The sequence below is a fragment of the Solea senegalensis genome, linkage group LG17 (genome assembly GCF_019176455.1).
Source record: "Solea senegalensis isolate Sse05_10M linkage group LG17, IFAPA_SoseM_1, whole genome shotgun sequence".
In the NCBI taxonomy this organism is placed as follows: Eukaryota; Metazoa; Chordata; class Actinopteri; order Pleuronectiformes; family Soleidae; genus Solea; species Solea senegalensis.
Genome location: NC_058037.1, coordinates 10,576,611 through 10,588,787, shown reverse-complemented (window position 1 = coordinate 10,588,787; position 12,177 = coordinate 10,576,611). Strand labels below are relative to the sequence as shown.

The window sequence follows — 12,177 nt, the reverse complement described above, 5'->3', positions numbered from 1 at the left end:
TAGTGTTTGCAACATTTGAATCAGTAATGACAAAACAAACCAACACAAAACACCAAGTTTCTTTCTGCAGCTCTATCTTAAGTTGAGCTTTTAGGTTTTCTCTTTTAATTGCACGATAAAGTAGAGATACATGTATGTTGCCCTCACCAACAAAGTAAACTCAAACTATTTATTTTAAGTATGTAAATATTTGTAAATACGGTAATAACAACAATAACAATAATAATAATAATAATATTAATAAATGTTTTTTGGAAATCGGGCGCTATATTTATTTGGATATATCTTATAAAGAGTAGCAGACCCACTGGTAGGTCAGGGGAGGAAGCGTGTCACTTGTTGTACAGACTGTGAAGACCTCTGAGGCAAATTGTGTTTATGATGTCGGGCTATAGAAATAAAAATTGACCACTGGCCATGAGTGAGATTTAAGTGGATCTGCCACGCAGTGATGGAACAATATATCATAATACCCCTTATTGGGATTAAAAGCACTTATATAACTGAGCACTTAATAAATTAATCCTGGTGATTTTTCTATTATCGTTTTAATCGCGAATGAAGAAAAACATCAATATTTCACATGTGACTTGAAAATTCTCACCAGCATACAGTGCTTGTGATCTGGCATCTTTCCTATTGCCCTATTATTCATTCATTCATCATCTGTGATCTTATTAAATAATGTTTCACTGACCTCTGTGACAGAAGGCTGCACCTTTACATTTACGAATCTAAAATAGTTTCAGTCATTGCAATAATATTGTTAACCGCGACCATTTTGGTCGGGATAATTGTGACCCAGGCGTCACCCTGTGTCATGTATTTTGATTATTTGTATCTATGAAAAGCTTTCAAGTCAACACCAAGCAGGTCCAGGCAGTCACAGTGTCTTTTTTTTTTTTTAGCTTTATTTGAGGTTTTAATGGGACAAACCTTTGGCCCAGACAAGACATTTGAAAAACATGCAAGAGGAGACAGCAACAATAGTAAAATAAATTAAAACATTAACATGCAAAGACTTCTACAGCTACCCCACTGCCTTCCTTCTCCACCCATTCATTCCAGTATTCTCTGCTGCACATCCTTCAACATAATGTTCCTGAAGAGTGAGGCCAGCTGCCCCTTAGGTTTCGCCTCTAACTGCTTCATAAAGCTGGCGCTACGTTTAGAGGCGGGCGGGTTCCCCCATCTAAAGTGACCCATGCGGTAGCTCCCGTCCTGCGGGCTCAGCAGGACTTGCGACTTGGAGTTGACCTTTGACCTCTGGCTTTGCTGTCCCCCTTTTGCCGCATCCACGTAGCTGCGCAACTGCCTGCGAATCTGTGGGAGAAAACTGTCCTCGCCGGAGCCGCCTCCCTCCAGAGAAGAAGCGAAGACTTTGACAGGCCGGCGTTTGCGGCCCGACGGTTTCCCCCAGCGGAAATGCTCCATTGAATAGGAGCGTCGGTCGTCACCACGGGCTTGAAGGCCGGAGTCTGTTATCTTGTCTTCGGAGGAGGCCAGGGTGGCCAATATTATGCCGACTAAGTAGTCGTCGTCAACATCTTCGTCTTCAGACGTCTTCACGGCCAGTGCACTTTGCTCTGCTAGTTCAGCACGGACTTTGGGCATGCACAGGTGAATGCAGTCCTGCGGGGGAGGAAATCCACAGAAACATTTTTAATCTCACTGTTTTCATCACCTGAGGAGATGATTTAACAACAAGTTGCTGACTGTACTTCATCATCATTTAGTCCAAGAGATGAAAGAACCAATGACAAATCTGAATCGTCACTGTCAGAGATGACACCGTCCAGTCACCTGCAGCAAGAGTTGCTTTAACAGCAAGCAGTTGACTGTATTTTTATCACCCTGACGCCGATTTTTTCAAACAATTATCACATTTTACTGATGACACTCACGTGTCCTTACATGGAACATGGAGTTTGCATGTTCTCCCCATGTGTGCCTGGGTTTTCAGTCCAGAAACATGCAGTATGCTGATTAGATAAAGTGGACGCGCTAAATTGACTGCAGGTGTGTGTGGGAGTGGATGGCGACCTGTGTGGGTTGTTTTTACCCCACCTTTCGCCCTCAGTCAGCTGGGATCATGTGGAGGATAAAGTGGTAGAAGATGGATGGATGGAGATAATAAGATTAAAAGTCTAATCTAACATTTACAGAGCTTTTACTGGTTAATGCAACAAAACACATCTGCTTTCAAATCAAAGGCATAGATTGCCTAATTATCATGACAAATGTATTACATTTTTCCCCTTAAATGTTTACCTTAAATATATATATATACCTTTCAAAGCACACTGTGCTCTACTAAAAGCAGTGGGATACAAGCAGTAGGAAAAAAAATAAAAACCCAGAAAGGAAACAAGGCAAATGAGTGTTTTTTCTCTCTCTCTCCCTCTCTCTCTCTCTCTCTCTCTCTCTCTCTCTCTCTCTCTCTCTCTGTCTCTCTCGCCTTTTCTTTCCCCTCTGTTTTTCCTCAAAGAGCGACGCCAGCTACAGGAAAAGAAATAAACAGAGAGCAACACACAGAGGTCAAGGTGAAGACACTTACCAGGAGCCTTCTTTCGGTGCTCAGGTTGTTGCAGATGGAGCTGTTCCAGCACACTGACCCACACCCAGGCACGCATACGTACACCGTCACCACCATCAGCATCCACCGTAGACACACCATCTTCAGCCTGCAGTGCAAGAGCAGAATAACTGAGCTGTGAAACCTGACAGCTGTAATAACTGTAATACAAATACAGTTTCATGTGACTCCAACAACACCTTCTTATTTGGGATAAATGATACACACATAGCCAAGTGTATTGTAAATTGTAAACATTCCCATAAACCTTCAGCCCCAAAATCACAAGAATCAACACAGATGGTTTTGGTTTTTCCACGTAAAAAAAATAAATAAAATGTGACGCCGTGTCTCTCTCTGCAGAGAGACTTGATGGTTTGCAGCGTTCAAGTTTATTCGTATAGCACTCTCGATACGCAGGCCAACTCAAAGTGCTGCACAAGGGCATAGAAATGCACGGGGGAAATCACAGAATCAAAGCGAGACGTTGAAATCGGCATTCAGATAAAAACAGACATTAAGATCACACACGAGATAAAAGATGACGCAGGAGAGGAGAGTAATAGTTTGAATATGTTGCATAGAGTGGAGAATATCATAGCCTCATTGATATTATCTGAAAAAAGTCAGATTTATTTATTCATGGACCGCAAAACCAATAATTTCCCGATGCAGTCGCTTCACATGAAAATACTTGAGCTGGGAAAACACATGATGACTTAGAGTATGACGCAGCCACGGGAAAATGAGCTGTGTTTGTCACTGTGGTTTTTCTCTGCCTGCTGTAATTCATGAAATCCTTGTTGATCTTTGTCATGTTTGGCATTTTATTTATCATCACATGATCGTAATAATGAAACGAGACAAATGAAGAAAAAAACGAAAAGAAAAAAGACTTGTCTTTCACTTCGCTGCACCAATCTGTGTTTTTAAATCCAGGTTAAAGCCCCTGCTTTTCTCTATATTGCGTATATGACTGACCTCTTTTAAATCTCCTGCACTCTACATTCGCTTATCATATTTTATGTTTATGTTTCACTCTGCACTTTAATTTATGTCATAATTGTGTTTTGTTCAAACTGTGCATTTTAGTGTTCCCACAATTTGAAATTGAGGTGTCCTTGTGTACGAAATGTGCTGGCGGACATACCATAGTCAGGCAAGGCCCTTGCCTTGTCCCTTGCATTTGTGGTGAACTGAAACTATGGTATGTCTGTCATTTAAACACACAAATGTCTGCGGCGCCATTGTAAAATAAACATTTACAGCTTGACCTTCTCATAGAAACCGTGGGCCCACACAGCACAAGGTTTTTTGCAGACACCTGCTCTTCACCTCCATAAAAAACAGACTTAAGGTAATAATAACCCAAGCTTTAATGGAACTAATTTAGCACAACAAGACCCTGTTCTGCTTCAGTTGTCGTATAATTAATGTCAGCACTGAATATCAGTACTAATACGTCATAAAAAACAACAACAACAAGACAAAGTTGTTTTTTATTGTTATTACAAATGCCGGTTGGGGATTTCTCCAAATGTATTCTTCTATTAAAAGGAATAATTCAGGTTTTTGCAGTGCACTCACTGATGACTGATTTTAGCCACCTAATAAAAGCTTATATAAGCAATATCTTAAGAATATGATCGTCACTTCTTCTTTTTTTTTTCCCTTTACCATTTCACATCTTTCTCCAGCTGGAAACTGAAGTTTCCAAACTGCTCCCCTCCATGCACTGAACTCCATCACATCTAATCAATAATGATGCCAATGGAACACAGGAGTTGAAAACCCCTAGTTAGTAAGTCCAAATTGTGTCAGCGTGTGACTTTAGTGTTTCAAATCTTTGGTTCAGAAGTGTCCCTGTTGTTGATAACATGTAATCAGGGAGAGCAAGAGTCTGTTGCCAAGGCTTGTTAATGGAGACAGAAGCAGCCTCAGCAAAGTCAGTGATGATAATGTTTCAACACGTCAGTAATTCAAAGAAAAAAAAATCCCCAAACTGTCTCTATGAGCACAGACCTGAGGCTGACTTTAAACATATGTCAGTCCCTGTCTCCACACAGTCCCTATTCTATGTTAATGGTTAATAATGGTTTTAAATCAGCCCTTAATTGAATGCCGTAACCTTGTAAAGCTGCTGGAGGGGAGGGCGGGGATGAAAGGCGTTTATTCTGGGTCATTCAGGGACACAAAACCATCTGTCCACCTCCACCTTTTGTTAAAGAAGTGATCTGGAGGTTTGAAAGGTCAATGACGGGCGACGGCAGTAATTGGCTTTGTTGGGCGAAGTGGTGAGCAAACATTACCTTGCATTCCACCTCAAGGATGATTTACAGAGCACATACATCATGACCATCGCAAAACAAAAAGGGAGGATGCGTCTGTGTGGGTCCCACACAGACGCATGGAAAAAAAGCTTCCAGGGATTTTCAGGCAGACACGGAACCTTGTCCTTCACGACATGAAGACATGGCATTTTGCTTTTTAAGATCATTTAATAATGTCGCAGTTTTTCCACTGGTTCTACCTTTTCATCTCTTTACCACTCTCTGCATTATCATGATTTATTTTACATGTGTGAATAAAACTGAATAAAATGGAAGGAATTAAACTTTAAAGTCTGATTACTTTTAGATTTCATCACATGATGTCATTGATTAAGTATGTCAACATTGTTAAGCTCCTATAAAAAAATAACAGCTTAGGTCAAAAGTTTTCTCCCTGCTGCTTATAAACGTCTCACTTTTTTTTTTTTTTTTTGCTGGGAAATTGCATTTTCTTCTTTTCTCCCTTTAGCCTCCGTTATTCTACAGAGTGACTCCTTGGTGGGCCGTTGTCTTTGTAACTCTTGACTACACTCTTCCCTCAGCATGACTCACTCAGCTGCACTCTGGTCTCCACAGACATAATCTGTTAGGAGAAAGACTGAGGGCTGCAGTTAAATCCAACACAAACCTCATTATGCACATTTATTTTCAGGTTGTTTTGCTTTGTTTTGTTTTTTAACTTGTACGTCATGTTAATGGACACAAATCCCCCCCCCCAAAAAATGACACAATCATGTTGTGAGACAAAAGGACAATTAACCAGCAAGTGAATGTGCACAGAAAAAACACAAGATGCACTAAAAACAACAAAAAATGCACAAACAATAACATGAAAGCAACATTTTTACCTTTTCCAAACTGCAATCGTTTCCTCCCTTCTTGCTTCTCTCCCTTCGTCTGTCCACAGATCTTCTTCTTCCAGAGTCTCGACTTCTTCTTCTTCTTCTTCTCAGTGATCCCTCTCCTCCTCCTCCTTCTTCTTCCCTCTCACTGCTGCTCTGTGGTGAAATGTTCAGTAGGAGAGGGTCTGCTGCCGCATTGCTTGGAGAAGAAAAGCTCTTTATATAGCCTTGTGAAAGATGAAGCTAAGCTTCTCTCGACCTCAGGGTGTGATTGAGGTTAGGGGTCTCCTGTTCCTCCCTGTGTAGGTGTGTGTTTGTGTGTGTGTGTGTGTGTGTGTGTGTGTGTGTGTGTGCGTGTGTGTGTTTGTGAATGGCCTGTGTAAAGGCCACCCACACACTGCTTTAACACTGTGCTCAATGGAGCGGCTCACGTCACCAGACAACAGGTAAACGCATTAATGAAGTAGTTGTTGACTTGATGCTCTCCTCTTCCTGCTGGTTTTGGGTGTGGAATTAAAAAAGTTAAACTCTTTTTTTTGAGTGTGTGTGTGTGTGTGTGTGTGTGTGTGTGTCTACTATACACTGTCTCCTCGTGTGTTTACACACTAATAAAAGCAATTGCTGTTCATCAGTCGACTCTTGTCAATCCCTGCTTTAAATCCCTCAAAGGCCACTCACTAATCACTGACATCTTAACACTCGCAGCAACAAAAAAGGCTGAAGAGCCACAGCCAAGCATGTAAAATCAATTTGACTGATTGGATCGTTTTGTTCCGGCGCTTTTCGTCTACAAGGTGGGCCCGGAAGAAAACAGCCCTCTGTGGAAACCTCATTTGGAAGATCTGACTCACTGGCTGAACGTCATGATTACATGACAAGTGAGTTTTGTGAAGGTAAAGGTTCAGGCTATTGAAAAGGAGAATAACAGTCCTTTTAGCTATTCATTGCCCACAACATACACACATATTCAGCCGCGGCTCTATAGAGAGGTTTTCAAGGAGAACAAGGATGGACCGTGAAGAATAGATGGTTTTCAGGTGATGTGGAGGACAGGAGACGAACGACATGTGCTCCCTGTGGAAAACACCAATCAGTCGCTTTCATTTCTTCATATTGTTGTGTTTTTTTTCTCCCTTAGTTTTTAAGAATTCTCAGTACAGTATCAATAATACAAAAAGCATACATGATCATGATTCGTGCTGTCCAACACGCGCTGTGTGATGATGCATGTGTGGCCTTCATAACGAGACCTATTTCTGCAAACAAAATTGTTGTAGATCTTGCATGTTTTACAGACTTCCATATTTATTGTATATATCTGTATTCTTGTATTTGCTCTTGCTTGCTTTGTGTGCAGTCTCTTTCGAGTTTATTGTTCATTTGCTGTTACTGTTTTTTTGACATTCATTTGTTTGTTTCCGTTAAAGAACTTTGAATTGAAGACGAGGTTTTGGGTCTTTTGCCGCCGAGTATCCTATCCTTTGCTTCGCCTGTCAAAGCACTTTGTATAAGAAAATCAAAGTGTTCTATGAGATTATTAAGTTAAGTTAAGTCCCGACACAGGACACAAAGTCAACAAAAACACAATGTTCTGATAACTACATTGATAACTGAAAGGATACACTGTATTTCCTCACTATTTGGGCAACACATCATGGCACACACTGTTGTTTATCAGCACTACTTGGTATTTACACACACACAAATGTGTTGAATACTGTGACACACACACACAACACAAGTGAATATGCTCCAGTTCCTCAGGCAACACACAAATCAAATTCTAACCAATCCTTGAGATGTTGCGGCTCCCCCCCCAGCCCTGGACATTACAAAGCCACAGTTTGACGGTGGCTCATGTGACCGGTGCTCGGTACAAAGACCGCTCACAGACACAGATGAGAACACATACACGTGACCCCTGACCCAGCTTCTCAGGTGACGGCAGATGCCAAGGACGAGCCCATTTGAGTTATCACCACAATTGTTGTTATGTCTTGGCGACCCAGCCACACAAGTCCTATAAACATGTCCATCACAGAATCACGAGGGCAGCAACGACGATGAAAGCATTTTACTTGGGGAGAAGTATTTACAACCCTTGTGAAAGAGAAGATGTGAATGTATGGTATTGAAAGTATTATGTCGACGAAGAAGTGGCTGTAAAACTGTTAATATTGCGATTATATATTATATTTTCTCCGCCGACATTTTCGACAGGCAAGACAGACAAACAGAATGCTATTAAAAAAAACAAAAAAAACCCATAGTTTCTATGGTAACAGCAATTTAAAAACAAATAATAAAAACAGAGATTTTGTAATTATGTAAAATCTTAATTTGTAAATTGGGTTTTTTAATTTCCCCTGGAGAACTGTCCACCCTGAATCCCATAAGATCAGCAGTGAGTCCTCCCTCTCTCGACGTGCTTTTAAACTAAGAGGAAAGCCGACGAGAATTCTGGGGAAGAGATTAACGAGATACAGATAGATCAGGTTTCAATTTATTTTAGATTCTCAATTTAAGTTTCACTGACGTGTGAAGGAGCTGTGCAAAAACTGTCAGAAGCATTTATTGTAGAACAACACTTGCACCCATTAGGTCATTTTACAACACTGAGGGTAATGGATGAGAAACCTATGAGATGCATGGTGCCACTGCCCATTACTCAAAAAAGTTTTTTTAACGTTTTTGTACTGTGTGAAATTATGTTTAATGCATTTGTCCCCACTCAATAAACGGGACTAAATAGAATAAATAAATACATGCAAATGCTTTATAGCACATTTAAATTGACCTTGCACCTGCTAACATGTACACAATCTTTTTGTGCATTTGATAATATGAAGAAAAATGTAGACTTTGCCTTTAACAAAGATGGTTAATGCTCACAGACAGTAAGTAGCTCAGATGCACACACACATAAGAAGTATTGCTCTTAGTATACACTGAATAAAATCAATAAAAACTTTTTAAATACAGCTGACAAGGGATATACTAATAATCTATTTGTTTAAAAAAAAAACGAAAAACTGCATTTGGGTTTAATCTGAACCAGTGTCTGTAACAGGGCTGAAGGATTTTGTGGAAAATATCTATTTCTTTGACAAACATTGTCATTTTAAGTTTGATTTGAAGACAAACTTTGAAGAACAAACACTTCACATTATTCCTTCCGTTGCGTTTGTGTAACATTTTTTTGGAAAAATGGTACCAAACATGGGCGAAGAATCATAAACCGAAAAATCACACTGCACTGATTGCATAATTGAATTAAAATACTGTAATAAACCAACCAATGTAACCGCTCACAATAACTGTGTTTACCGATGCTTTTCTGGACAAAACAAGAAACTCTTGCGCGTGAAGACTTTTACCTGAAAGCAGCATAAAATGGCCATTACTGTGTCGCTTTGTCAACGTTCATATGGGGAAATAACGGCCATATTCTCCATTAGCGTGTCAAATTATCCAGCATTTTTCTTTGTTTTGTTCCATTACAGTGTCGGAGATATTTGGTGCCACTTTTTCACAGTGCAGTCATTAGCCAGCCAGCCAGGCGTCCTCTGTTTGTTTACAAATGCGTCTTCCTTCAGTTAAAGGGTGAGACACTCCTTATTTCCACCCAAAGCTGCAGAGTATAGGCTATAACCCATATTATTTAAGCTGTTAGTCAGATATAAAATGTTACTCGGAATGTTTGGTCAAAGAAGAACACACTGCACCTGTGACAGTTCAGAAAACCAGGAATATTATCAGTCCGTTTATTGCAGTCTTGACTTATGCAGCTGTATGTCATGAATAGGCTGACATCCCTGAATCATTTTCGTGCCGTAGGAGTCGTAGAGAATAGATTCAATCAACGAAAGCGAGGGGACGAGTGTATGTGCTACGGAAGGTCAAAAATGTCACCTTGTTTTTTTTGTTGAAATGGTCCAGCTGTTCTAAAGCACCAGACGATGGGTTTGATGACCTTGAAAACGGTTTGAAAAGGAGAATGTCTCGGCTGTGCATCAAAGAAAACCCCAAAACAAATCAAAGTAGATACATGACAGTAGTGCATTGCCTTAAGTGGTGGGAAAACACCACTTCCTGTTATATTTTAGGTCATCTAACCCTCAGACTCTGTGCTGAAATTTCACTGGAGTTTAGAAACTGAAAGGTCTTTACTGCAGCAGTTTTTACACTCCCACGCTGACATTCTAAATGATCCTAAATCCTGAAATACACAATAAAAACGCAGACACATGAACCACACTCGACTGCTCTGTAAAGACTGATAATGCATATAAATTATTAATGAATAAATTCCTGTCGTACAGTATATACACTCCATACTTCTTAAGACAAAACCACAATTTGCAAATAATTATTTCTAAACTGCCCTCAGCTCCAGGTAGCATCTTCAAATAATAGCTTATTTTTGTCCAGTCTAAAACAGGAAGTCATAATATATATGTATTTGTGATTTAATTGACCCCATGTCACTCCATTGACCTTCTGTTGTGTCCACACTGACCTGGACAACCCAGGTCAGCCTTATTCTGGGATTTCCCTCCCACAATGCCCTGCTCCAGGTGCTATTGTGTATTAATTGTCACACTAACTGTTACCATGCAAGTTGCATGGCAACCACAAGAGGCTGCAATTTGGTCACAAATAATAGGAGGCTTGACTTTTCTGGGAGTTCCCTCCTCCCCTTTTATTTATTCCATCCCTGGTTATCTGTAGTAATAATAATGATAATAACAATAGTAAAATACAGTTGAAAGTATTTTTGGATACTGTGTATCATCATCATCATCATCATCATCATCATCAATTTTCACTGTTCCTGATGATTTGAATCAAAGATATTATTTGATTTGATTTTCTTGGGGATGTGAATTTCACTTCAAGAGCTCACGGTGCAAATTAGATATAACTGAACCAGAGATGTAATCATTGTGAGTCTAAAATGTAGAAATAAACAAGGATAATTTAGAGTTTTGCTGCATTTTTAATAAATTGTCTAAGCTACAGACTACTTTATTGATAGCTTTTTATTAAAATAGCAATTCTCTTAATACAGGATTAAATAATAATGTGGCAATAATGTTGATCAAATGTCTTGTGAAGCCTCATAAATTAAAATATGTTGATATGTTGTTTGGAATATTGGTCAAAATCACACACAGCTAAAAGCTAACATGTTATAAAAATGTAGGCTATGCAAATAAATTGCCCCCACAAAGCTGTAACTCATCCACAGCCAAAAGGCGAAAAAAGAGGGGACATAAATACGTGAGGGGACCTTCTTTGTTCGACGTTTAGTCACCACTGTGGCCCCTGGAAAACCATTAAAGGAGGAGGACTTCTCCCAGGAGCCCGGCATTCCTCACATTCCTGCTGTGTGATGTCAGAGAAGAGGGGGCGTGGCTTGCGGGGCATCTGGAGCCGCTGTTGCCTTCATGGTCCTCACTGAGGCTGCGACATCTGGGCTCTGCTCTGCTCTGCTGCCCTCCCGAGGACTTCTACTCACATCTCTGCAGTGTTGTAATGTAGTAAAGTACAAATGCTTCGTTACTGTAGTCAAGTGCAAAATTCACCTATCTGCACTTTACTTTGTTAGTTATATGTCTAGGAACTTTTGCTTTACTCCACTACATTTCCTCTAAATATCTTTGTTAGTTACCACCAAATAAAATCAGAAGAAGAGTTGGTATTGGTCTGTATTTATATAGCTCTTTTCTAGTCTTTTGCCATTCGCCCATTCACATGCTTCAACATGTGTCTTACTCAAGGACACATACAGACTAGCAGAGCCAGAAATTGAACCCACATCCTTCCAGTTGAAAGACAAGTACATTTTATATCAGAAAATTACTACAGTAAATGTCATATACTTTAAGACTTTTACCTAAGTAATATTATTAAAAGTAACTTCAAATTCCACCAAAGTCATGTTCTGGTAAGATACTTGTACTTTTACTCAAGTATCCCTTTTAGGTACTTTATACAAGACTGTATCTCTGTGATTTTACTCAATACTAAATGCATATGCATAATTTCTTCTTTTATCATATTGGTGTTTATTCCACACAGAAATGGCATACTTTTCTTTCTTGCTCTTTCTCGTTCATGTTTCGTGCCATTTCTGTGTGGATGTGGCCTAACTATACTGCTCATATTGTGATGTATTGCTATATTATTGGTATCATGGACCATGTATCACGTATCGTATCATGAGGTACCCCGTGATTCCCACTCCTAGTACATTGTAATGGTTAGGCTTAATTAAAATTAATTCATATTCTAATCTGTAAAAACACACATTAACTTTTTTGGGTCATGTGTTTGGTCAAGTAACTACTACATGCAAATGTAATTGAAGCAAAACTGATGCATATTATAATTTACAAAGCTGCTCCTGCTTGTACTGTATGATATA

At 39.6% G+C, this 12,177-nt stretch overlaps 1 protein-coding gene across 1 annotated transcript; it reads right to left on the bottom strand.

The window, feature by feature from the left end:
• Window positions 1-893: 893 nt before the first annotated feature.
• LOC122784202 (pro-opiomelanocortin-like) lies at window positions 894-5,866 on the bottom strand. The gene is made up of 3 exons (XM_044049358.1): window positions 5,754-5,866; window positions 2,558-2,684; window positions 894-1,632 (listed from the first exon to the last, which is right to left on the bottom strand). The coding sequence occupies exons 2-3, from the start codon at window positions 2,675-2,677 to the stop codon at window positions 1,060-1,062; spliced, it is 693 nt and encodes a 230-aa protein (XP_043905293.1). The 5' UTR covers window positions 2,678-2,684; window positions 5,754-5,866; the 3' UTR covers window positions 894-1,059.
• Between the last annotated feature and the right edge of the window lie 6,311 nt (window positions 5,867-12,177).

Coding starts and splice junctions, on each gene's coding strand:
- LOC122784202 (XM_044049358.1), bottom strand. CDS start 2,677: ATGGTGTGTCTACGGTGGATGCTGATGGTGGTGACGGTGTACGTATGC. Junction 1,633..2,557: donor GCACCGAAAGAAGGCTCCTG/GTAAGTGTCTTC, acceptor CCTCCCCCGCAG/GACTGCATTCACCTGTGCAT.